At 47.4% G+C, this 25,386-nt stretch overlaps 2 protein-coding genes across 8 annotated transcripts in view; both read right to left on the minus strand.

The window, feature by feature from the left end:
• Window positions 1-9,563, minus strand: part of SGSM2 (small G protein signaling modulator 2) — a 47,160-nt gene extending 37,597 nt beyond the window's left edge. For 5 of the 7 annotated variants that reach the window (XM_062012460.1, XM_062012466.1, XM_062012461.1 and 2 more), the window contains exons 1-2: window positions 9,398-9,563; window positions 2,777-2,852 (exon numbers count right to left, since the gene is read on the minus strand). In XM_062012460.1, coding sequence (XP_061868444.1) covers window positions 2,777-2,852; window positions 9,398-9,454 — 133 coding nt within the window. In that variant the 5' untranslated portion in view covers window positions 9,455-9,563. Of the gene's footprint in view, window positions 1-1,647; window positions 1,723-2,776; window positions 2,853-9,397 lie in introns of those variants that run through there. The other 2 variants (XM_062012463.1, XM_062012462.1) reach the window with 2 other exon arrangements.
• A 230-nt stretch (window positions 9,564-9,793) lies between these two features.
• Window positions 9,794-25,362, minus strand: TNFAIP1 (TNF alpha induced protein 1). Its single transcript, XM_062012453.1, has 7 exons — window positions 25,288-25,362; window positions 22,023-22,359; window positions 19,799-19,968; window positions 18,576-18,665; window positions 18,421-18,473; window positions 16,440-16,635; window positions 9,794-15,181 (listed from the first exon to the last, which is right to left on the minus strand). Exons 2-7 carry the CDS (start codon window positions 22,237-22,239, stop codon window positions 14,963-14,965), a joined length of 945 nt encoding a protein of 314 aa, XP_061868437.1. The 5' UTR covers window positions 22,240-22,359; window positions 25,288-25,362; the 3' UTR covers window positions 9,794-14,962.
• Between the last annotated feature and the right edge of the window lie 24 nt (window positions 25,363-25,386).

Consider the following 25,386-nt stretch of genomic DNA (forward strand, 5'->3'; position numbering starts at 1 on the left):
GCTGATCACTGGTAAATACACATCAGATAACTGCAGAGACAGAAGAAAAGCTTCCTTTTTCTTCCCCCTTTCCCTCAGAAGTGTAAAAGCTAGAAGAGCTAGTATGTCTGTGGAGAACATGAGCAGCCAGGAAAAGCTGAGTGGAGCTGGTGCCAGGAAGGGCTGTGGCAGGAGAGCGCAGGTTGTCCCTGGGCTGCAGAGCTGGCGCTGGCAGCAGCCCAGCCTGGTCCCACCTCAGCCATGGCAGCAGCTGTTCCCAAGGAAACGGCACCAGATAACCCCAGCTGCAAACAGCCACATCCAGCTGATCACAGAAACATCCTCTAAAGACACCCCAATATCCACAGAGCTGGGGTCCTTTCATTGCACTGACAGCACACACTGCTGAAATGCCCTCATGCCAGCCCTGGGGTCTGACACTGTAACAAAGAGGGACCCAAACAGGCCCTGGGAAAAGCGACACCTGGTATTTAATTAGCACCTTCAGCCAGTTGGGACCTAGGAGAGATAGGAAATGTTCAGTTACCGATGCAGACAGGCCCTGGAAATCAACTACCATGTATTTAAAAGTCTCCTGCTAAACTCAGCCTTGCAGGAGTGTAAAATGATTCACGAGAATTCTATATTTGTAACGAAGATTCACTGAAAGTGACTCATGTACTGAGCCAATCTAATTTTAAATGGAAGGGAAAAACCTCTTGAAGAGGCACATGGAACTACAGTGAGGAAGAGAACTGCACACACATAAGAGCCCCAGCCAAGAGCTGTTAGCCAAATCTACTGGAAATGGTTTCTCCATTCAATTAGCTGAAGTGGTAGCAGAACATTCAGCTGCACCTACTTCTGGTTCAGAGTTAATTAAGTTCTACATTCAAAGCAGCTGCAGGTTGGAATACTTCCTTAGGACAGGTAGGATGCTGGGCAATAATAAGGAAGCTCATGGGGAGTTATTAATTCTTCAGGCCCTACAGAATTCAGAACACAAACCCAACTGGAATCACAGTGGGAGGAAGGGAGAAATACTAAGAAGATTTTACAGTATTCCTAATTTTGGCTGAGCAGATTCTAACAGAAATAGCTGCTTCCCCACTACCCCTGACATCACCACTGCAGCACATCCTACAGAATGCAATGTCAAAGGGAGGACAGACACACCAGGAGCTCTCTGGATCAAACAGGCAGCCTGCAGCAAGGGCACTGGCTCAGGGCTCCTTCACCTGCTCCAGTCCTGGGACCTGCTATTTTTCCTTACTTTTTCTTCTCTGTATAGTACAAATATACAGTAGATAAAAGGGGAATATTTAATATAATCACAACCTAAATGGAGGAAACAGCTGTAGTTTGTATCAACAGCAACACAGCACTTGCCAGAAAACATGGACTTGCATTCCTGTCCACAATACGTAGGGATTAATAAAATCTCCTAAGCTCTAAGTAAAAGATAACTTGGAAAGGGCAGCAGGCTAGTGAAAGATTAGCCCTGCACACAGAGTAACCACAGGCAGCAGAGCCAGCTGGAACTTCAGTGCTGGGACGGGAAAAGGTAACTGCTCTCTGCCTTTGGCGTTCAGAGACGTGTGTCCATACATCTTTGTCTAAACAGTTCACTTGTGTCCAAAGCCAAATCTAACTTCCACTCCTCCTAACCTCTCCACTGGCATCAACACACGACTGGCTCTGCTTGGCTGCAAATGCTCCATTCTGTGAAATCCAGAGGTGTTCAGATGGTGGCTGTTCTCCAGTCACTCTCAGCATTGCTCCCAGCTAAGGCTTCAGCTTGAAGTACCAAGAGAAGGAGCCAAGAACTCACAGGTCAACACATGTATTTATGGTTGTACATAGCTTTCATTCTCTGCAGCACCTTGCTGTGATGTTTCCCCACACACCAAAGTCTGATGAACAGGGTTACATTTGTACTGGTCCTGGTAAATGATGGACTAGATTCCAGACCTGTTGAACCAGCATTCAAAAGTTCCTTCTCAGGCACTGAATGAAGTAGCAAAGTCTCCAAAGCAGTCCTTGGTGTGAATCCAGTGCTGAGAAGCCATCATTGGACCATCCTTCATCCATCCACCCACCCAGGGTCTGCCTCACTCCATCACATCGCAGCACACACACACTGGGCTACGTCTGCAGGGACCAGGCAAACCACCACCGAATTCTATAAGTGATTCACACTTTGATTGATTCACAGAGTTCTGAAACACCAGCTGCCCTTGGTATATGTTACCTCCAGAGAAATGATATCCAGTGCACAGAGAAGGGAGAGAAGTGTTGTGACGATGTGAAACATCCCAAGTAGCCAAAAGTCACTGAGATTTTCATTGTTGCTCTTAAGAAAGGCAACAGCTCTCTCAATGACTTTTTGGGCTGGATTCTGTCACCTGTACTCAAAAGGAGACACCTTCAAATACATTGAGACAACTTACAGAACCAAGTACTTTCAGCTGGAATGTAGCTACGAGATATTAACCCATGGCTGTGCAAGTTCCTTCTGTGGGCAGTTATCCTGTGTTGTACCCTATCTCCAAACACATATAATTTAACCTACTAGCGTTTCCTAGCAAATCACCTTGTTGTTTGGGCTTGGTTCTTGGTTTGGATAATGCCATTTCAATAACAGTTATTGTTTGTCATGTACACAGAAATGTAGCAAACACAAAGAAAAGTTGACATAGGCCTGGACTCCGTGATTTGAATATTTAAATCCCTGCATATACCTTTCTATAGGAAAAGTAAGAGTATGTAGCATTAGGCTCTTTTGTGTGTCATTTACCACATAAGGCAATGATGTGACTGCTGTCTTCATGTACAAATTTCCGGGTGACAGCTTCTTCCATGATCTGCTTTACCTAAAATAAATAGAAAGAAGTGATGGTAAGATGCCAGCACCAACAAGCACAGCACTGGAGTTGCAGTTTTAACCTTTGCTTGCCCTTTCCCCATCACCAAAAGGCCAACAGCTCAAGCAAGTTACATTTTGCAAGGAAGGAAAGATCAAAGCATTTAAGGGGGGAAAGGAAGGGAAAACCTGAGCAGCTTTTCATGGGATGAGGGAACCTCTGGTAGAACAAGGACAGGCCTACTTGGGGCGTGCCTCGTAAAAGGCTGAACTAATCCAAGTGCCCAGAGTGCTCTCTGGGGAACTTCTTCAGCAAAACTTCTTATACAATTCATCCTTGGCTTTCCTGCACGTTATAACTCCTGCTCCTGGAACGAGACTATGTATTGCCATGTCCTCTTTCCACTTGTGGCATTCTGCTCTTTTCGAAGCACCAAGAATCCCTGAGCTACACAGGCACACATCCCAGGAGCAATCTTTCTCCCATTTGGGGACTTTACATGCCACAGTAACTATAAATCATGCTTTAAAGCTGTGCTGCTCCAGACACTATATAAAAATAATCTTGTACCCCTAGAGAAGACAGTGCATCCAGTCTTCACTGCTAGACACAATTCAGCAATTACAGAAAAGTACATTGATTGCACTTTGTAATGATTTAAAACAAAGTTCTCCCCAGTTTCAAGGCTGAGATGTCAAGCTCCAGAGCGAATTCACTGCAAATTACTGACTTGCAAAAAATAAAGAAGAATGCAAAGACAAAAAAAGGGCCAAATCTTACAATTAGTCTCTTGAAGAGAGACTGCACTCACCCCACATTCATCTGCTAGCTTATTCCTCCCCCAATGGCTTCCTCAGCCTGATACCAGATGAAATCTATTTGCCTCAACCAACTCATTTGTCAGACATTTGATTCTTTCTGATGATGAAGCACTTGCTTTTCCAGATACAAATCCACAGTCTTTTTTGGTCTCTCTCATTTGTGAGCTACAATTACAGGGTTAGGACACTCTGCTGAAATAAATGCAACACTGCTTTCAGTATAGGAAAGGAAAGGCTACTGTGGCAGATGATTAAAGAAGGTATCCTCTCCTTCCAACATTTCAGACTTGAAAACAAGTTTACATTGGTCCTGGGATCCAGCAAACAGCAAATTAACTGTCAGGCAGTCACTGTGTGAGCACTCTTTACCAACAAGCTCAGCAGCACAGCCTGTATGCCAGCCTGGCAGGCCCCAAGTGCCAGCACAGGCTGTGCAGCCACGCTGCCCACCAACTCTGCATCCCCAGCCCTGCTTCCCAGAGGGGCTGGCACCTGGGTACGCTGCTCTCCTCAGGCTGCAGCTGGGACCTGAGATAATCAGTGTAAAGCCACCTGGGTCACCACTTTTTTCCAGCACTGACAGGTCCAAAGGTTTTAAGCCTTCTCACTCAGTGCTGGAGCCAGGGGAAGCTGCAGGTGCAAAGCTCAATGGACAGCAGGGCTCTACTTGCACCGCTGTGATGATGAGGCAGCAGCTGCCCGTGAAGGTGCTTTCTCCAGTTTGGAGGGCTTCCTCCTCCAGTAAGATCACTTGAGAGGCCAATTCTGGATGCTGCAAGCAGGCATGCCTTCCTCCAATAACCATCTTGAGGCCACCATGCCCACTCCTACACCCCCGCCCCAGCTGGCAGCAGCCTGCAGCTCCAGCACTTGCTGCACGAGCCTTGCAGCACACGGCACTCTCCTCACCGCAGTGTCGGGACCGAGTTGATCCTACAGAATTTGGGCTTCTTTTCAAGCAGGGGCACTCCAAGTTACAAAGAAAACACTGGGGTGGGATGAGAGCAGAGGCTTTGGAAGGAGAGTACGTTTTATATCTGAGGACCTCAAAGCAAGTGTTTTGCACTTTCTAAAAGCTGGCTTGCTGCTCACACACTGAGGAGTGACAAAAAACCCCCTAACAAGGCACTTTGGGTACTTTTCCCACAGCATTTCTGACATGGCTATTAGAACTTTGGACCTTACAGTAAAGCTGTGGGAGTTGGAGTAGTAAGAGAATATCAAGAAAGAAGCAAAGGTGTGAGAAGGTCTCGTGGATGGCAACTCACACAGGAAGCATCTGGATCACCCTGTTTACACAGTAATCCCCTTCTCACATTTTTATTCACATCACTGTTGATTTACAAGCTTGATGTCTTCTTGTTCTTGGCAGGAACCAAACAAACTCTGTTCCAAACCTCACCTAGATGTTTGAAATCATCTAGATAATAGCACTTAGGCAGCCCCCAGCTAGGCAAAAAGGAGGGGGCAGGACAGCTGCACAGCTCTGCCCTTTTCAGTTCCAGCTCAGATCCTGACCTGCAATTCCACACGTGGGAGGCAGCATGTTCCAGCAAATACAGCTTGCAGTGGGAGAACAGGGACAGTGCCATCCACTGTCTCCAAGCCAACTCATCCCTGTGCCTCAGCTGACCCATTTGTGAAAGCAGGAGGGTGACCCAACCTTTACAAGCTGTTCTGATTTCACTGGATAAAAACTATATCTCATCTACCAAATAAAAGGTCTGATTTACTAATGGGCCTCTGGGTGCCAAAGTTGAACCACAGAGGAAGCACAAGAGAACTGTACCGGGATAAGTCATGCACATGCAATTCAGGGTCACAGACATGAATTTAGGCACCATTCAGGACTGCAGACTGTGATCTCAGTCTCAGCTCCCCAGAGAAGGGTAAGTAGAATCCAATCCCTAACAACAGGGAGGAAGAGGAGCTGTTTACTAGGAGCAAGAGCTCTGGAGCTGAGAGGCCAGCTCCCTGCTGTCACACACTCCCCAGGCGTACCCCAACCATTAGCCCTTAGCTCAGTATATTATTTAGATCCCACTCTGTGTCCCAGGAACAAAAAATCTGAAATGAATAAAAAAGTAGAAAGAAAAAGGTTTCAGATGCAATAATCAACCCTACTTTTATCCAGCAGCACCACACAGTCAGCCTGCTAGCAGGCTTTGAATCCAGGACCTCTAGAGCTGAGCAGTACAGACCAGGCAAGCAATCAATGTCTGTTCCCAGCTGCCGCAGCTTTTGCACATTTTCTGGAGAGCTAGTGAATGTTATTAGAAAACACTTTCAGGGCATAGACAGTAGATGTGAGGATTCAAAAGCTTGAATGCAGCGTTCTTCAGTCCTACGTCATTCTTCACTGCCACGTAATTCAGGGATGCTCCAGGCAAGGAGCTACATCAAATGTTTCTGATCAAATGGAACAAAAGCTTTTTTTTTCCCCCTTGCAGTTTTAGGCAGCTGGTTGTAGGAATTGTGCTGTCATGTCTCTGTGTTCTGGGGAGGCACTTGTCAATGAAGCTCTCTGAGCACAAGCCTACACAGACACCCACTGGCAGATACTTGCAGACCTGACCAAACTGCAAATTAACCTCACTGGAAGAAACATCAGCAGCCTGTCCCATTGCATTCACCCATCCACCTGCAGAGACAGAGAAATTCATTCAGCCTCCTGGGCTACTGTTTGTGCAAGGGGTGGGAGGTTGTCTGCTCCTTCAGTTGGAGCCAGAGCTGCCGACAGGGAGGTGCTGGGGAGAAACCTGCTCCGGTGGGAAGGAGGCGGCAGAGGTTGGGATGAAGCACGACACAGGCTCCCTCCATTGCCCTGGAGACACTCCTCCCGCTCTCTCTGCCTCCTCCCTAAGATCCATACAGGATCTACTCATCTTTACCAGGCTGCTCATTTACGCCTGCCAGGTGGCACAAGCATGCAGAAAAGCAGCAAGCGCATCGACTCCTTGTGCTTGAGTCTCTCCATGACCCAGCAGAACTGCACCAAGGGAACCAGAGAGAGCTCTGACAGGCCGCAGCAAGAGGCTTACAGGGCATCCTGTTTTCCTTGGAAAAGGTGCCAGGCTCTGTGTGCACCTTTTACCAGCCACGGGAGAGCCGGGAGAGCTCTGCTTGCCTACAAGTAAAGAGCCGGGCATGTGAGGAGTGAAGCGTATCCTGGTGGCAGCACTATCCAGGAAAAGCAAAGAGAGTTCTCCTTGAATAGCAGCTGGCAAGCATTTGCTTGGTGACACAATGGATCATTGCTCTTTCTCCTACACGTTAACAATGGCCAAAACTTTCAGCAGCAGTGAATGAGAATGACCAGACAGAGATGAGACTGGGAGGCAGAGCCTGGGTTTAAAGGGCTGGAGAAGAGGATGGTTGCTTTAAGAACAGACATGGACCAGTCAAGGTTTCAACATAAGACCACCAGCACACAGTGTACATGCAGGTCCAAGCAGGGGAGTGAAAACTCACAGAATAAAAAATGAGGATGAACACTCTATTGGAAAAGGTTAACTACTGTCATGAAGGGCAGCACGATCTGGTGGGTGGTGTACTAGTGGTTTGTATTCCATTCCTGGGTCCACTGATTCTCCATTCAAAAGCAAAACAAATATCTCAATGTGGTATCTCTGCCTGCTAATATCCCTTGTCCTGCTGTGAGCAGAGCAGATGGGGTCCCCTGGCACACGAAATATCTCAATGTGGTATCTCTGCCTGCTAATATCCCTTGTCCTGCTGTAAGCAGAGCAGACGGGGTCCCCTGGCACACGCCCGTGCAGCGCACAGGCACGAGGCGCTACCTGAAAGTGCACACAGCACCAAAAAGCTCTCGTGCCTTTGTCAGGATGGAAAGCTCCGGGCAATCCCCCAAAAGCCAAGTCAGTGTAAATCCTCCAAAAGAGCATTTGTGATAAATTTGAAGAGGAAAAAAACAAATCAAAGACAAAACAAATACACAGATGACACAGAAGGTACAAATAGCACTTCCAAGCATTACCGAGTAATTTAAAAGCTAGAGCCCAATTAAAAACGTTTTAGAGACTTTAAAAACAAATTAGCCTCAGACTTTTTAATTATCCACTACTTGTTCTCCTCAGCTCGAGCCGGCTTGCATGACAAAAACCCATTTCATTTTCCATCTCGTACATTAGCACAGGATTGCAACGCTCAGAGCTGGAGAACATTTGTCACATTTGTTTATACATTTAAACATCAGCCCAGGAGAGCAAGTGCACACTTTTAAATCAAACCTTGCGCTGCCTTGGCCCAAAGGTTGTAGTTTAAGCTAAAATTTCTACGTGAAGGGGCAAGGTAAGGGCTGCATTAAGCCGCAGCACTCAGCACGTGAGCGAGCAGTAGGTAACGCCTGCTCAGTGCCCTGCAGCCAGGTGCTGGCTGGGTCATTCTGGGACACCGTCCTACAGCTCTGCCTGCAGATCGTTCTTTACGTCTCTGTCCCTACTCTGCCTCTTCCAGACAATCCACACTCACTGAAACATCTGGTATTTTCCAGTTTCAGCACTGAGAAGTATCAGGACACCAGATGTGGGCTCAGGAACCTTGCCTGTTAACATCACCTTTCACTTGAGCTTTAACAAACCCTGGAACCACACAGCACTCGGGTGTCTGGGAGAGGCGGCCGCTCTCCACGCCAGCCGTTCCTCCGGGAGTGTGCTCACCGAGGTGCTCAGACCGGGCTCCCCACCAGGCACCTCGGCTGGGGCCCCAAAAAGCCGCCTGTTACAGCACGAGCGTCACTCTGTGGCAAGAGATGCTCCACACAAGCACAAAGCCCCTCAGGAACCTGTCCTGCTGAGCACATCCCACCAGGCAAGGAGCATCCCTCTCTGCAAAGACTGACGTTCTACAGGTCCAAATGCAAGAGCTACCCAATGCCACCGTCCCCATCCAGGCACCGGGTGCCTTGGATCTCAGATCGCCCCGGCACATAAATGTCACACAGCTGCTTGTAAGAACAGACACCCAAATTATCCGAGCTCTCCGTCCCTCTCTCAGCACACCTCCTGTCCCGGAGCACAGGTGTTACCACCACAGCAGCAGACACTTCTGCGGGGGCTCCAGCACTCGGGAGCCGACTCGCTTCACTCAAAGATATCTTGAGACTTGCTTTGTTATCACTAATCTCCCTTTCTCCTCCCGAACTCACAGCTAGGGAAAAGTTGGTAAAAAACAAGTAATAGGGAAATAACACGCCAGGGAAAGCAAGCTGGACTGTCGGCTCGTTACCGCAGCAGAGGAGCACAGCACGGGCTGCAAGGCCAGAAGGAGCAAGCCCGCAGAGACAGGAGCATCCCTACTCCGCAGGTTCGCTTTGGAAAACCCCAACCAAACCAGCGGCATGTTTCTGAAGGAGCGTTAGGCGTCAGCCTCGACAGCTGCGCCACGCAGAGCCGTAATTTGTGCATTTCGGCCACGGGAACGTCGCGTGTTCAGCGGCAACAGCACACCGCCGGTTCCACGGCTGTAGCCGCGCAAATCCTCCGCTTCCCATCCATCGCTCCTCAGGGGACGCCTGCCTTTAATTCAACCTGGCCAAAGCTTTACTTTATCTGCTCCAGGCAAACTCTCGGCCACCGGCCGTCCTACGAGAGACGGCGAAGCCGCGGCCCGGGCCCCGCAGCTCTCCCGGGGAGAGGACTCGGCCGGCCGCGGGCACCTCTGCCCGTCTCACAGCCCCGGCCGCCCCGCGTCGGGCGCCCGCCGCCGCCTCACCTCCTTCTTCACGTTCCACAGCAGCTTCTCCTTCACGGCGTCCGCCGAGCAGCTCATGGCGGAGCGGGGAGCGGGGAGCGGCACCGGCCGCAGCTGCGGGCGCTCAGAGCCGCGTGTCCGCGCCGCTGCGGGAGCGCCCGAGAGGGGACGGCTGCGGCGGCCCCGCCGCCATCTTGCGCTGACGTCACGCGGGGCGGCGCCGCACCTGCCGCGGCTCCATGGCAACGGCGCGCGGGCGCGGCCCGGCCCGGCGCCAACCCGCGCTGAGGGAGCGGCGAGCGCGGCCCCGCAGTCCCGGCCCCGCAGCCCCTCAGCCCCTCGGCCCCGGCCCCTCAGCCCCAGCCCCGGCCCCGGCCCCCCCCGCTCCCGAACCGGCCTCAGAAACAGCACAGAACACAAAATATAGCGCTTTATTAAAAATTAGTGTTCCGTTTCCATTTACTGCACCAATAAAACAGAAAACACTGTAATCGATAGCTAATATGGTTACTGCATTGAACTATTTCATCTGTAACTCTGACCTTTAAAAGTTAGTCACAACAGTAAAACAACGGCTGATGCTGTGAGGAAACGAGTTGATCACAGAGTGTCAGTTTCAACAAGCTCAGCAATTGTATTTGCTATCCTCTGGATATAAAACCTTACACAAATTCAAACTCCCTCACTATTATTAAACAAATTAACCTTCAACCCCCCTCCCCCCATTACAGAAACACAAAGTCCCTTACTTTTATTAAACAAATTAAGCTTCAACATCCCTCTGAGGTAGGGGAGGCTCTTACCAGCATTTTATGCCATACGAGGAAAAATTAGACACAAAGAAAAACTGACTTTCCGTATGTCACCCAGTTAGTGGCAAAGCTGGCAACAGGACTCATGCCCACTCATCTCTTAATAAAACCTCCGTTCTCCCAACAGAGGGGATGGGGTGTATTCTGGCTGTAAAGATTTAATGCCAATGATTGTCAGAAGATATAATCCAACTGTGTAAGACGGGGACTGCTGGGCCAGACACTTGCAGTTACCGTGTACTTCAGAGTGAATTGTGTCTGAAAACTGAAAAACTTCATGAAAAACCCCTCAAAACCACAATAAGCATTGATTGCCTGTTCCACACAGATCACAGCTTTCCAGTACCACCACTGTATCAGCCCCCCCAGTGCTACCCCAGTCTTGGACAGTTATTTAGTATTTTAACCAAGTGCAAGAGACAAGAAGTCATCAGAATGGAACGATAGGATAAACGCCTCCTCTTCCAAAAACTAAATGTCAAGGTGAAGGTTAAACACTTAGTTTTGCCTTGGCATTATCAAGCAGTTGGAGGCTGCTGCCCATAGAACTCTCCCTTCTGACATTATTGCCCAACAAACCCTGCTGCTGAGGAATGTTTCACACAGGACATTCACTCGGCACCCAGCCTCCTTCCCTGTGAGAAACTGACCGAGGCCCTGTCACATAAACACGTGTACAGATGGCAGTCAATGGTTTCCATTCATTCTCCTAGTCTAATGTAGTATCTGAGTGCACAGAAGTTCACTTACATTTTAGAATAATGAGGACAGTAATATTTCCAAAAGAGCTCCAGCAGCTAATGAACTCCAGCTGATGGAGTCAGAATTCATACATTACAAATGAGGCAAAAAAGGCATTTCTTCCTCCTAAAGCCTACTATAAATCCACGGGCACATCAGTGAGCACATCCACTGCCGATGGCCTGTGCAGGGAGCCAATTACAAGTCTCTTAACTCACAGACAAATGCATATAAATAGAAATGCACATTTTCTTAATAGGGATCATAATTTGGATATTTAAAGCCAGCAGAGTGCTCGGAAGCACAGCTGTTTGCTCTCTCTACAAGTGGACAGCTTACTACAAATAAATGAATGCTGCAGTTCCAAACTCTGTTATCCTTTTCAGCCCTGCTTTTCCTCTGCTACACCAGGTTGTAAGAGTATGTTCTAGAATGTCTAGAACGTTCTTGTCAAAACAGTTTGTAGCCTCTAATTAAGTAAAGGATTACTAAGATGAGAATACAGAGCATGTATTACAGCAAACCACATATTTGAAATTACCATAACCTGGTAGTACCAAGACTGTATAAGTCAACATGCCACGATTTTGGTGGAAAGAACATTCAGTTAACATCCTCTATGGGAGCAGCTCCAGATCAGCAGGATGCTTAGGAGAAAATACAGTGCTCTATTACTTGTATTAGAAAAGTGTTTGACCCATGAACTAAGTGATGGCTGCGTGTATGTCTACATCCAGACCTACTGAGACTCCATGTAAATGATCTAATTTTGTAAGCACTAAGGGAAAAAAAAAACTCCAGGCATTAAATAACTCCAGGCATTCCTGATTTCACTGGAAACCCAAGCCTGGCAGCCTGGTGTAGGGAGGCCATCTCCATCACTACGGTCATTTTCACATACCACACTTGCAGGAACACTCCAACACAGAGCATTCCCTGATATTCTCCCACTCCCCACTGTCCACCTGTGAGGGTCCACAGATCTGCTGGTCTAACCTGTGAGGGTCCACAGATCTGCTAGTCTAACCTGTGAGGGTCCACAGATCTGCTAGTCTAACCTGTGAGGGTCCACAGATCTTCTGGTCTAACCCAGGCACTGGCATTCACCTGGGATCTCTCGGCCATATCCTGAAAATCCTACCAGGAGAAACACCAAGAGCGTGGTTTTGAAATCTCTTTTGTTTTGACAAAACTTTAGTGTTTATGCAACTAGACTGTTACATTGAGTAAAGTTTACAGACTCTGTCCACAGTGGCCAAGAATTAACCCCCTTTCAGTTCTAGTCATACCTTAATCTAAAAGTAGATGTTCTGTGATCAGTATGAATTGGAGGCAGAGAAGGGAAAATGAATGGAGTTGAAAGAAAGATGTGTACATATTTAAAATCATTCCTAACTGCTTACAGTTCTTACTGATATTCCACGTCTCACAGATGCCAAGAAGTTATTTTACACTCTTTGAAAAGATTCTCACAACCCAGATGGTTCTCACAACAGTTTGTTTTCAAGATTAATCTAATCTGAATTCAAATCAGAAATTAATACTATTTGTCGGCTTTGGGAGACAGGGAAAAAAAACCCAACTAGAGCAAAACAGAAGCTTTTCTCTGCTTCTTATAGCATAAGAATTCACAGTGCCAATCCTGGGAGTACAGAATGCAACCATGGAATGAAAGCCTCTGGACTGCACACAGATCTGACACTCATTCTCTTTCACATACTCCTTCCCGTACTCATACTCCCCAGAGACAAGAAATGCAAGGATGACATATTTCTGCTTGTCACTTCTTTAAGGAGGATTTTGCAAGGCATCACTCACCTCATCTGGCAACATTCACTATGCAAGAAACAAGAAAAAAATACCATAAATCATGTGCTGAGGAGCAGAAGTGCCACACACGGACTGGAAACGGGAATCTTGTTTGTTACAAGATGAAAAAAAGGTACAAGAGAATAAATTGAAGCAATTAGTAGTGCACAAAGATCTTATGACTACAGGAGCTGCTGGTAGCTTCAAAGCACCCACCACAGTGTAATTTAAATGGCAGCAGCAGTGGGGAAAAAAAAATCAGTAAAAAACAGTCCATGTCCCACTCCAGCAGAACTGGAGACAAAAACCACAAAAGACTTTGTCAGAACGAATCCAGCAGCTGTATTTTCACTGGCACAACAGAAAAACCAGCTGGAAAACAACAACTTACAGAAAGCAGTTACCAAACAAAAGAAGCTCTGAAGTGGCCTTTCACAAAAAGGCAGGTGCTTCACTGTGGCAACGGCACTTCCTGAATGTGGAGGATGAAGTGAACGCCTGCACACGCAGAGCTCTGGCTAGGCAGTAGCACCCACAACATTTGCAGCCATTAGTGTTTTCTTACCCAGCCTCAACAAACTCACTTCCAATGGCCTGACTGGAAATGTATCTTTTCTTCCCTTCCCTGCCTCTATTCCCACCAAACCACTCACCATCTTCATTTTGCTTATGACTTCACTGTATTAATTTGGGATTATTTTCTTGCCAGGCTCTTGCAGCAATTTGCCCTAAAACTTCCAGGTAGATTTGGCACTGCTCAAAGCAGTTGAAGACAGACTATGATGAGGTCTGAAGCTTCCACGTTTACAGATAACATGGGAACATAAAGGCAGCTGTGAAGCAAGCTCCACCACCTCACAGATCCACAGCTGCCAATGAAGAGCCATCCAGTAATTACTGCCCCTGACAGTGGTAACCTTTGATCTGCAGCCTACAGCTGAAACCTACAAGCAAACGCTTAAAAATACAGCAGCAACTGCCCATACTAACCTTAAAGCTGTTTCCCAGACACCCAATTTGCAGAGCAGCCTTGACTCCAACTTTCTGACAGGTCTTTTACAATCAGCACCAAGCCAAGCACTCAAACTGATGCCCTCAGTTTAAAACCCAGTCCCAGCTGCCTCTCTCCTGTGTCCAAAGCCTCCATGCTAGAACACCACTTTTAAAGCTCTTCTTTCCACTTCAACTGTTCATGCTCTAGAGGGATTCAGGACATGAAGCCTGAATTCACCCTTTGGTGTTTGAACACTACCTAGCCTTATAAAATGTGGTTTAGCCTCTGCTTCCCCAGCCACTGCAATTTTCCCCCTGCTGCTTCAGAAACTCAACATCAAACAGCACTTTTGGGCCACAGGAGGAAATGAATACATGTAAATGTAAAACTAATTTCCTAGAGTGCTGTTGTTTATATAAACAGGATTACACTACACAAGCCTAAACAATGGCAACTCTGCCACAATCTGTTCCTGAAGTTTTCTTACTCGAGGAAGTTTCTTCTCTCACCATGCCCCATTTCTCCATCTCCCAGGACAAATCAATACATATGCATTTACCTCTTCAGAGTTTTCCCATTTCTCACAGGGGAGGGTTTTGATGGCTTGCCTCTTACCTCTCTGGAAGAGCTTGCTTTAGAATTTGAGAGTTTTAGACAGCTGTCTTGGAACACAAAGTTTTGCACGTCTACTGGGGGAAAGAGGTGGAAGAAATCACAAGTGCAGTGCACCTGACTACTGGATAGCTAACCATTGCTTCTGGGGGATATCAGGTGTAGTGTTTGCTAAGAGTAGCAGTATTCCAGTTCTCTCCAACCCCTCTTTAGTCTCTTGATTTAAAATCTGGAAGTTCCATTTCCACACAACCCCAAAAGGGCAGGTATTGAGAAAAGGATTTTCAAACCACACCATGTCATGCAGCAAAAGGAAGTAAAAACACTGGCAAGTCACTAGATATGAAGAAGCAGCCACAAACTGTCAGAATGTCTTCAGAGTTCCATTCCTCAGGTGGCATGAGAGAAGGGGCCAGTCTGTACAGAAACATGGTACAAATTCACTTCTTTGTTCTCAAAGCCCTCAGCTTTAGTGTTGCACAAATGCCCATTTGCTTCTCTAGGGAGTCAAGAAGCCAGACGAAGAGCAATCCACAGAGTGCAACCGATCCCTCCCTACTTCCTGATCACCCTCCAGAACACTGACACAGCCTTGCCACCAAACCCTTTGTCATAGTGTCAGTGGCCGAGCTGCCGGTCGTCGTAGGTGCTGTATCTCTTCACGTGGATGCGGCGCACTCGGTCCCGGAGCTCAAACCCCTCATCGTCCTCGCTGTGAGACGCCTGGCTCCGGCTCCTGCTCGTGGCCTCCAGCAGAGAGTTATCAGGAACCCGGGGTGTTTCATACAGTAACACGTTTAGTGTTTCTTCATAAATTCGTGCCTCGGGGAATTCAACCTGCAAAAAACAGCACATGTCCTTTTCCTGCTCTCCCAAGGGTGAAACACATACCCCCAGCAATAACAAGGTACACACTGTACAGAGTAAAACAGCAGTGAATTGGAGAGATGAGGAAAGCAGCCTAATTCCTGGCAGGGGATTGCTCCAGTCACCTGATCGCTCACCTATCCTCTTCTTTTAGACTGTTCCAGAAAAGAAGCAGAATCACTGTATTCCAAAGTGCTAACGTTGGACCCTGGTCACCTCACCTGCACCACTGCAAGTCAAGGTCACTCCTGACCCTGGTCACCTCACCTGCACCACTGCAAGTCCAGTTCACTCCTGAGGTCAGGGAAACTCTGTACATTTGTCATGCTGTTGTATTTTCATGCATGTACCTCATCTCTTTAGGATGTACTGTGTGGGAATGCAAACCTAGGGAATTTTTGCAAAATCAGAGGTGGGAAGACCATGAGAAGGATCACTTGCCATGTGGGGAAATGAAGAGGGTTGATTACTGGGAGCCTGCACTCCGGTTGAACTCTTGTTTTTTAACAGATATGTTACAGATTTGCACATATCAGTATGACAACAACAAAAATACCACGTTTCTAAACAGTGCTTGAGCTCAAGTTTCCATTTCATTGATTTCATCCCATCCATGTCACTTAGGCAGGTTGGGACAGATCAGTTTCTGTCTTCTTTTTGGCATCTATATTCCAGCACTCTGGAGAAATTTATACTTCCAGACATAACCATTTAGTCCAATTACATACAGTGATTACATCAGTGCAAGTGAAACGCAGTACAAAGTAACCACAACAAAGCAAACTTAGGTAGGCATAATTAGGAGTAGAATCAAGATCTTTGCTTCATTTAATTAGAGAAGAATATAAAGGCATTTACATACTTCAGGGACACAAAGTCCATCAAGTTTAACAGAGTAATGCTAAACCGCATGTGCTTTCAGAATTACCTTTCTGCCTTTCCTTCTCCAAACCTGCTACTGTCTTGAGTCTTCCCTGGATTCCGGTCAGTGTGCAGACACTGGCTCCTCCTGCAGCCCCTTAAGCAGTGAGCCACCCTGGTAGTTTAGATGTCACTGACCCTCAGCTCCAGCCATTACTCAGGAGAGTTGGTATCAAAGCTTTTCCAGTCAATGACATGGCTTGCCAGAAGCAATTTAGCTTCAGGTACACAAATCTGTATCTTTCTGCAAGATGTCAGCAACCTGATTCTCTTCCAACTATGAGATAGGTGCATAAAACTCCATTACCTTGGTTTGCTTCTTCTCTGTAGCATAGACTATAGAGGTACAGCAGACTTCAGCGAGTTTCCGCCCCTGCCCGTAGAAGGACCAGCAGCAGATTTCATCCCCTATAACATCCTTAATGAAAAGGACTCTGCCGTTGAACCGGAGAGACAGCTTGTCAAACAGTTCTATGTTCTTCAGTAAGTTGTCATCTGAGTTACTGAAACACAGCAACAGAAGAAAGGGTTTGTGGGTCTTCAGCTGGCCATCTCTACAGAATTCATATGCCTACTCCACCACCGTTTTAAGCATTGATCTAATGGCAGAACACAAGTAAGCAGTGACTCACTGCCGTATGCTGTCAAGAAAAGAGAGGGCAAGAGCCAATTTCAGATACAAATAGGATGCTCTGATCCCCATGAGCAAACACACTAGCCTTTAGAAGCTGTTATATAATTAATAACGACAGCACCATTTCCCAAATCATTACATCAACTATCTCTTGACTGACGCTCCAGACGATTAAATCATATGGTAACTGCAGCTCTCTGGAGCTTCCTCTCCCAGCAAGAGCCCAAAGAGGCAATGCATGTCAGAAGGCCAGCTGAAAAGCAAGGTGTTCTGCACATAACACTGCTGAGACCGGCCCCACATTCCCAGGGTGAATACATTATTTAGGAAACTTAAGTTTCATTGACAATCAGTGTAATGCAGGATCTTAATTGTTTTCCAAAGCAGGATTTAGATGTTCTGGGCTGAATCCCAGATTGCTTTATCCAAAGATTTCTGTGAGCTGTAGATTTTCTCTGGTTGCACATCAGGCTGTTTTGATTGAGATCTGAACAGAGCCTGAGAAGCAACCTGGGATCTGGCCAGTGACAAGACCCAGGGTCTCCCAAGTGGCAGAGCTGAGAAAACAATTTAGAGGTCTTCTTTGTTAGACCCCACCAAGAGCATCACTGAGAAAGCTCCTTTTATGCTGTTGGTTAGGAAGAATGGATGGAAAAAAAAATCTTTGCTTGCTAGCAGCCAGTGTGGAATGTTAAATAAAGATGTGTCATTTAAATACCACCAAGGCATGCAGATTCATGCACAAGGAATAATTAGAATCCCACAGCTAGTCGAGATACCAGCACCTTCTGGTATCTAGGATGCTGTTGCTCTCAATGCTAGCACATTTACATTCTCAAACCCATGGTGATTAATGTGCCATTCAGAGCCTGCACCACTGCCTCAAGCTACAGGGTAACACAGGGAGGACTCCTACAGGACCTGCAGGCACTGAACACAGTCTGCTGACAAAGGGGCTGCTCCTCAGCACTCCCACAGGTAACACTGCCAGGCTACCTGAAATATCGTGATTAGAATCCATCCCTCTGATAGACACACAGTCAGTTTGTCTGGAGAAAAAAGTTTCCAAGATTGCATTTTGGACAGAAAGGGCCAAAGAGGAGGATTCTGCACAAAGGATTATTCACATTGCTTCAATGACTGGTTTGGGAAAATCCAAAGCCATTCTGATAGCACCAGAATAAAGGGATCATGGTAGTTAAGAACATAAAACTAAATAAACAGTTACTTTGTACAGGAGGAAGGCTGGTAAATTCTTCTTCAGAAAGCCTGTGTGGGTTGTTCCTGAGAACAGATACTTCCCTTTGGAACCAAATACTCTATTATTTTAGAGGCATTGGAGTTACACCCCTTTCAGCCAATATCAACAGCCTCATCATCCTTAGCTCTTATCCCTTGTTTCTGTTTGCCTTTCTCACTGAGCTGTACACTAGACTTAAACAGAGAAAGTTTTCTGTCTTCTCCCCCCTTTAGACTCACATCAATCAAAAATAACTGCACTCAAATCCACAGAAGAGCATTGTATTAATCAAGAAAAACCCAAGCCAAACTAACCAAACAACAAAAAAACCCCAACTAGTTAGGTTATGCCACATCTTCCTCCACTCCCACGTCAAGGGAACTTTCCCATTATAGCAGGGAAAAAGACACATACCTGGTGTAGGAGTATTTGTTGTTGCTTCTGTTATAAAGCAGCTTAACAACAGGCTATTGGGAGAGAAAGAAAACAGCAAAGAAGGTAAGTTCTGTGTTTGAATACATTTGGTATAAATTCAGTTTCTCACTGGATAGTGGTGGAAAAGCAATTACTTTCATTGATGATTCTATCAGCCTCTCCTCCTCTTTTGGAGATGTGATAATAGGGATGCTACAGACAGGTTCATACAAGTCCTTCTTGTCCTGTTTTAAAGAAAGAAGAGAAAGAGTAAATAACCTCAAGAGAGAGAAATGCTGATGCCAACATCTGCTGCTGTCTTCTCCAGCCCCTCCAGCCATGTTCCCAAATCCTGTGATGCAAAGGACAAAAAGCCCCACCGTGTGTTGCTATAGTAACCTCACAGCATTACCTCGATGTGCAACCCAGAGCTACGGCTGAGAGACTTCTTACCCCCAGAAGGCAGCAGTAATTGAAATACTGGGATGCAGGTGCATGACCTCAGCTACAGCAAGGACTCTGAGCTCAAGCCACATTTGGTTTAAGCAGGTTTATCATTCTGACATTTTTTTGAAGAAAAGGACACTAAGAGTTAGCACCAGTGTTAGTGAACTCAAAGCCCTGCAGCAGATAATGATATCACAGTCACTACAAACTGAATGCTTGGCAAGAACAGAGTCACCAGAACACACTTCAGCCCCTGATACAAAAGCAACACTCAAGAGCATGTGGCACATTCTGTGACTCCAGATTCCTCAGGCAGCAAATGAAGGAAAGCTCAATGGCTAACAGGAAAGCCTGAGAACATTTTGTTTTTAGAACGGAGCTTTTAAATTTCACACCAGAAGGAAAATTGTGAGTGTGGCTGTGCATTGCTTTCAGTGTACAGAGGCACACTGAACCCAGCATGTGAGGTATTTAGTAATCACCAAGTTTTGTCCTGCAAGAAACATTCATTTCACAATCTTAAGACTAATAATAAGTTCTATATATTGCACCTGGGCTAACCTTATTGAAAAGGGGGCAGAACAAGCTGATTTCGAGCAGCTGAACCCATAGGCATTAGTAAAGTGACTACAGCTACTATGGGCCTACATATTTGCAAACAGTAGTAGTAAACTGACACAGGTCCTGAAGCAGAGAGTTTCCATATGGGGCTTTTTCTCCATTGAGACTCAAACTTCTATTTCCAAGTTACCACAAGTTCAGAAATTCAAACCCATTCTCTCTATAAATAATATCTACCTAGAAGTGCCGTTAACTTGGAGGAAATGCAGACAAACGCCGTAAGGTCTTTTAAAACACACGGAGTTGTCTTCAGTCAATTTTATAAGTAAAACACCCACAAAAAGCTTTACAGGCTACTTCTGTTTCTTACCTGCAGGGCTGCTTGGCACATGTCCACTAAGCCCTGAATGAGATAATATTTGGCTTCTGCCATCAACTCTTTGATCTCCTGTCTGTGTTTTGGAAGTGCAATTGTGTCATCTCGGAGATAGTTTAAAATCGTTCCAAAGTGTTTCCCACAACGGTCTATAAGGATCCAGCCTGAAAAACAACCATCACATCATTTCTATCACCTCAACACTGAGGGGCAAGAAAAAGCTCCTCAGAGAGGTTAAGTAAGCCTCATGTTTTCCGGAACTGCACATGATACTCCTCTCCCATTTCATTCCTCAGAGGTCTTTACTGACACTGAGCAAACGGAAGTAGGCTACAGAGCAGGCACTGACAGTGGAACTCCTCTGGTACCCCCAATATGTTCACTATTTCCAGCACTCCAAAAGAAAAGCCTCAAGCTAAAAATACTTGGCTTCCTATCAAAATACATTCAAACTGCTGCAGGAACCAGGCTGCACTGTATCAATGGATCAGTCAGTGGGCTGCCAAACCAAAATTGTTATCTGTGCTTCATCTTTTCTGGAGTAGATTCTGATTAAAGGAATCAACTGTAACAATTACTTTAAAAAGTCATCAGTTTACATTTATTTAACTGACTGTTCAAGCCATTCAAACCACTAAAAAAAAAGCTTACTGTTAGGTAGGTCTCCTCTTTTATTTAGGGGCTTGTCATAGTCCCAGCAAAATGGGGGTGTGCTGTATTTGTATGGAATAACTGCACTAACTGCTGCCACTGCATAACGCTGGGCAGTGAGAAACTTGTCTCTAAGAAAGCCAAGGAGGGGCTAGAAAAGAGAATTCACAAATATCTGCAATAGTAGATTTGGGGTGTTTGGTGGTCTAACAAGAAGGACTTGGTAGTTTTCCAACCATATCTTCTGCTGTTGTTTGGAGTTAAGAGACAGAAAAGTGTTCTGCAGATGCTGAAAGGCAGACTAGCTCAGAAAACCTACTATGGGACAAAAGCTGTTCTCGTCTTCAAACGGGAGCAAAAAACAGGAGAGAGACAGATGAAGAGGAAGTGGAGAGGGAATTCAACATAGGAAACAGCAGCAGATAGATCTTGCCATTGTAAAACATCCCTGAAGTCACATTCAGCAGGAAACAGGATGTCTGACTCGCTGTGAACAATAGCAGTGTAGGATGCACATAGGCCAAGGGCTCAACACAGGGCCAAACCCTCTCCTGTAATGTGGAATGCAGACAAAAAAGTGCCATTTTGGGACTTATGTACAGAAAACAGAATGGCAAAGTAAGCTAAACCCCTGCTGGACTCTCAAGCTGCAGCTGTCAGAACATGAACCTGTCCTGCATTCAGGCTCACACAAAACTGCTGGACTCTATGGATTTAGCTGCCCAGAACACCCAGAAGACTCAGCCCACCCAGGAGAACTTGGTTTAAGTGATACACAAAACCCACAGGGAGCTGTCTCAGTTTAAGCAAACACACTGTTGTGCATCAGGTGTAAGCTGATGGAACCTGGGCATGCAGAAGAGCTTTCACATGGGAGCGTTCAGAAACAGCAAGAGGTCAAATACTTGCCAGCCTTGCTCAGCCTCTTCACAGTACCACAACCCTCATTTCTAAGGTGTCACTTTGCCCTCGACCACTCAAGAAGAAAATAAAAGCACTCACAGCCGTTGCTGATATTGGTCTTCTTACTTGTTCTACCCTCTGTAATGTGTTAGGGATTTTTATAATGTCAGTGTTTGTAAGAGGTGACATACTGCCTGCCTGGCAGCTAAATCCTGTCACAGCACCATAAGCCACAAATGGAACATGCTACTGAGCTGGGTTCAGGATGGCAAGCAAGGTGCTCCTGAGTTTGAAAGATGGAAACCAAATGTCCCTCCCCACAGGTGCATTAGAGATGATGCCACTACATGACACCACATAAATGACCACCCACATACTGTCTGTTCAGCCTTCATAACAACCCCAGCAATCTGCACACCAGCTGTGATCGTGGCACACAGAACCAGTCCTTCTGCTGATTAATTTTAGTAACAAAAGAACACATTTGATCCAGCACAGAGGACTGTCAGTGCCAACGGCTGTTGGCTGCCCAAGGCTCCAAGCCAGTTGTGGAACACATCTTTCCCTACAACCTTAACTCAGCATAGTCTTAAGATAATTAAAAAACCTCCACCCAAACCCAGTTGTTTTACAGAACTGGCAGCAGCAGCAGATGTCCCCTCACCTTCCTTGTCTGTGAGCACTTCCATCCTGCCACTGAACATGGCCTTGAGCATCGTGTCGTGCCTGGTCAGCACTTGCACCGTTGTGTAGTACAGAGAGCCCCCAACGTTCAGTCGTACGTATTTGTTGCCAAGGCTGCCCCCTTTGAAGCTGCAAGTTTTGGGCTTGGGCCCTGTGGCTGGGCAGAGGGTGGTGGTTAGACACGTGTCCCCTGACATCTCCTTCTGTAGGTAGATGACAACCCTGCAGAGCGTGGGCCTGACGGACTCCGCCGTGGCTGGTGAGGAGTCACGGGGTGCCAGCGGAGGGTGGCGAGGCTGGAGTGCTCATAACAGGCCCTGAAACACAAACACCACACGTCAACACGGAGGCCTGCAACTCCCAGTGACAACACAAACATGAGCCCATGCTGGAGGAGAGAGGCACTTGGTGGGGTGCTGAGGACACATCTCCACACACTCTGACAAAACAAGACTCATCTGTCTGTCAGACAGCTCACCCAGCGATGGAGCGGCTGCCCAGCACCACGCAGCTGCCGTCCTGTTACTGAGACACCCCCTACTCTGCTGCACTTCCTGCTGTTTTGCCTTCAGCCAACGCTACAAACCCCACACAACACCAGAGACCTCGCTCAAACACTCGCTAGAATTTCCCTATCAGCTTCTGAAAGAGGAGAGAAGGGCTTTCTGCCCCCTGCAGCTGGGGGTGGGTGTCTGTGTGTGGGGTGGCTGCTGCTGTTTCGGTGTTTAACTGGAGATGTTTACGTCTGTCTCTGAATGCCTCCACACTGAAATGCTGGACTGTATTTCCCAGCAACTATTTCTATTCAAAACTCTTCCTCCTCCACGCTGGAATGCTGAGCAGGCAATGCAGTTTTAATTAAAAAACAACTCCACCCCCCCACCAAGTATGTCCAGTCTGTGCAATATTTATCTCAATTAAAAAGCCAGCTAGACATTCTCTGCTTCTTTCTCTCCCAGGTCTCATTGTGCTTATCTTTCCACTGGCAGTAAGCTCAGAATGGAAACAAAGACACGAAAGAATGAAACTGAAGATCAGAAGATCTTTAGCTGGGAAAGAACAAGCACAAGTTTCTTACCTCTCCACCTAACAAATGCTGTTCTCAACAACATTTTGCTGTTGCTTTTGTTTGCGCTGGGGTTTTTTTGAACTTTCTCAGATAACAGATGACAAGCATCTCCCTTCTCTGCTCTGTGCCTATGGCACATGAATAACCTTTTACAAGTAAATATAACCACCTCCTAATTAGATTGTTATTCTTCCAACATCCCTTTTCCTTCTCACACCACCACAGCTTTCAACACAGAGGAAGAAAACAAACCACAACCAACCATCTGCACAGCAAATTTCTTGGCAGCTACAGATGGGATCTTAAAATTGCCAGAGATTTGAGTAAGTACTGAACTTAGGACAACATAAAATAGGATGTTATTCTGCAATGCCTAACTCAATTAAGCACGCACTACCAACAACAGTTATTGAATAACAAGCAAGACAAATGTTTCACAGATATCAGGAGACAAAGCAATTCTAATAACTTTAGTGGCAAAACCCCTCAGTAAATGCTTTAACTGGAACTCCCACTAGCTGTCACCATTCTCTGCTTTTGACTCATCACCATAAAACACAACAGCAAGCTCCAGCCCACATCTGGGCAAGCCCCAGTTTGTCCTGGAAACAGCACTTGAGTAGTCCATGAGCAAATCTAAGCCAAAGACAACTGCATGCTGCAATGGGAACTGGTCAGAAAAGTAACTCCCGACTGGCAAGCAAGCAGCAGCAACCAACAGCAACCAAAAGCTGTGCATTATGGTTGTGGTGTTATGTAAGACGTTAATTACACAAACAAGGCAGCTGAGGATTATAGCAAAATCAATTAGAAACTGTCCAAGCATGGTAACACAGTTCATCCCAATTAGCCAGAGGTGTTTACTACAATCCATTACCACTAGGGAAATCAAGACCAGAAGCAGCTACACCTTGTCTTGCAGTCAGGAGCTTTGATCACACTGCAGTTACATCAGGTCCCCACATCTGCCATCAGCCCCCTGCCTCGCTGCTCTGGAGCACAGTGTGTCTGCAGCCAGCCAGGCCCCAACCCCAACACCCACAGAGCTCTCCAGCTCCCACACTGAGCTGGTTAAATGTTTTCCTCAGAATCAAGTTTTGAGTCAGTTCTGCCAATTCAGGTATTTTCTTACTTCTCTGTCCAAGCAGAAGGTGAGCAGAAACCCCCACACAGCCAATGCAAGCAGGATTCAGTACTGTTGCTCTAACGTGTTTGCTAACTGAGCAGCCAGAGGCTGTTGTCGTATACAGCAATGGAACCTTTAACTATTCCCTATAACCCTTCCCATATCCCTTCCTTCGTGCTCCACGTGGGAGGCAGTGGCAGGACTGACAAGGACAGAACAGCTTGGCCACCACACCAGGAAATGGCCCCTGCTGAGAACACAGAATCCCAGCACGGTGGGGGCTGGAAGGGCCCTGCAGAGCTGCTCCAGCCCCAGCCCCTGCTCAAGCAGGATCCCCTCGCTCGGGGTGCACAGGAACGTGTCCAGGTGGGGTTGGAAACTTCTGGAGACGGAGCCTCCACACCCTCCGTGGGCCAGGGCTCCCTCACCTCAGCACCAAAGGACTTTCTCCTTGTGTTTATGTGGAACTTTTTGAGATCCAGTTTGTGTCCATTACCTCTTGTCCCGGCACTGGGCACTGCAGAACAAAGCCTGGCCCCATCCTCCCGACACCCACCCTTTGGGTACACGTAACTGTTGATGAGGTTCCCTCGCGGCCTTTTCTTCTCCACGCTGAACTTGGCTAAAACAAGAACCATCTGCACTCCTCAGGGGGATACCCCAGCACCCACCCCGCCGCGCGGCACCACTCGCCAACCGGGCACGCGTTCGGGCCCGGACGGCTTCATACCCCACGGTCCCCCGGCCTCCAGGCACCGTCAGGCCGCGGCCGGACAGAGGCGGGACCGCGGCCGCGCCGAGCCAGGCCTGGCCGGGGCCGAGCAGCGCGGCCGGGGAGAAAGCTGCGCCTGCCCCGCGCCGGGCTCCGCGGCCGCCGCCCTCCCGCTCAGGCCGCGGCGCGCTCCCGGCAGGGCCCCGGCGGAGCAAACCGAGCCTGCGCCCCCGCCCGCGGCCCAGCGAGCCGTGCTCACCGTGCTCACCGCCCCAGCCCCGGCGCGGCCGCCGCTCCCTCACCCGCCCGCGGCCGCCCCAGAGCTCCGCGGCCCTCACCTGAGCTCATTCCTCCACGCCCGCTGGGAACCGGCCGCCCGGAAGCGCTTCCCGCCGCCGCCTACAGCTCCCAGCGTGCCCCGCGCCGCCGCCGGGACC

The sequence above is a fragment of the Colius striatus genome, chromosome 20 (genome assembly GCF_028858725.1).
Source record: "Colius striatus isolate bColStr4 chromosome 20, bColStr4.1.hap1, whole genome shotgun sequence".
NCBI classification, from domain to species: Eukaryota; Metazoa; Chordata; class Aves; order Coliiformes; family Coliidae; genus Colius; species Colius striatus.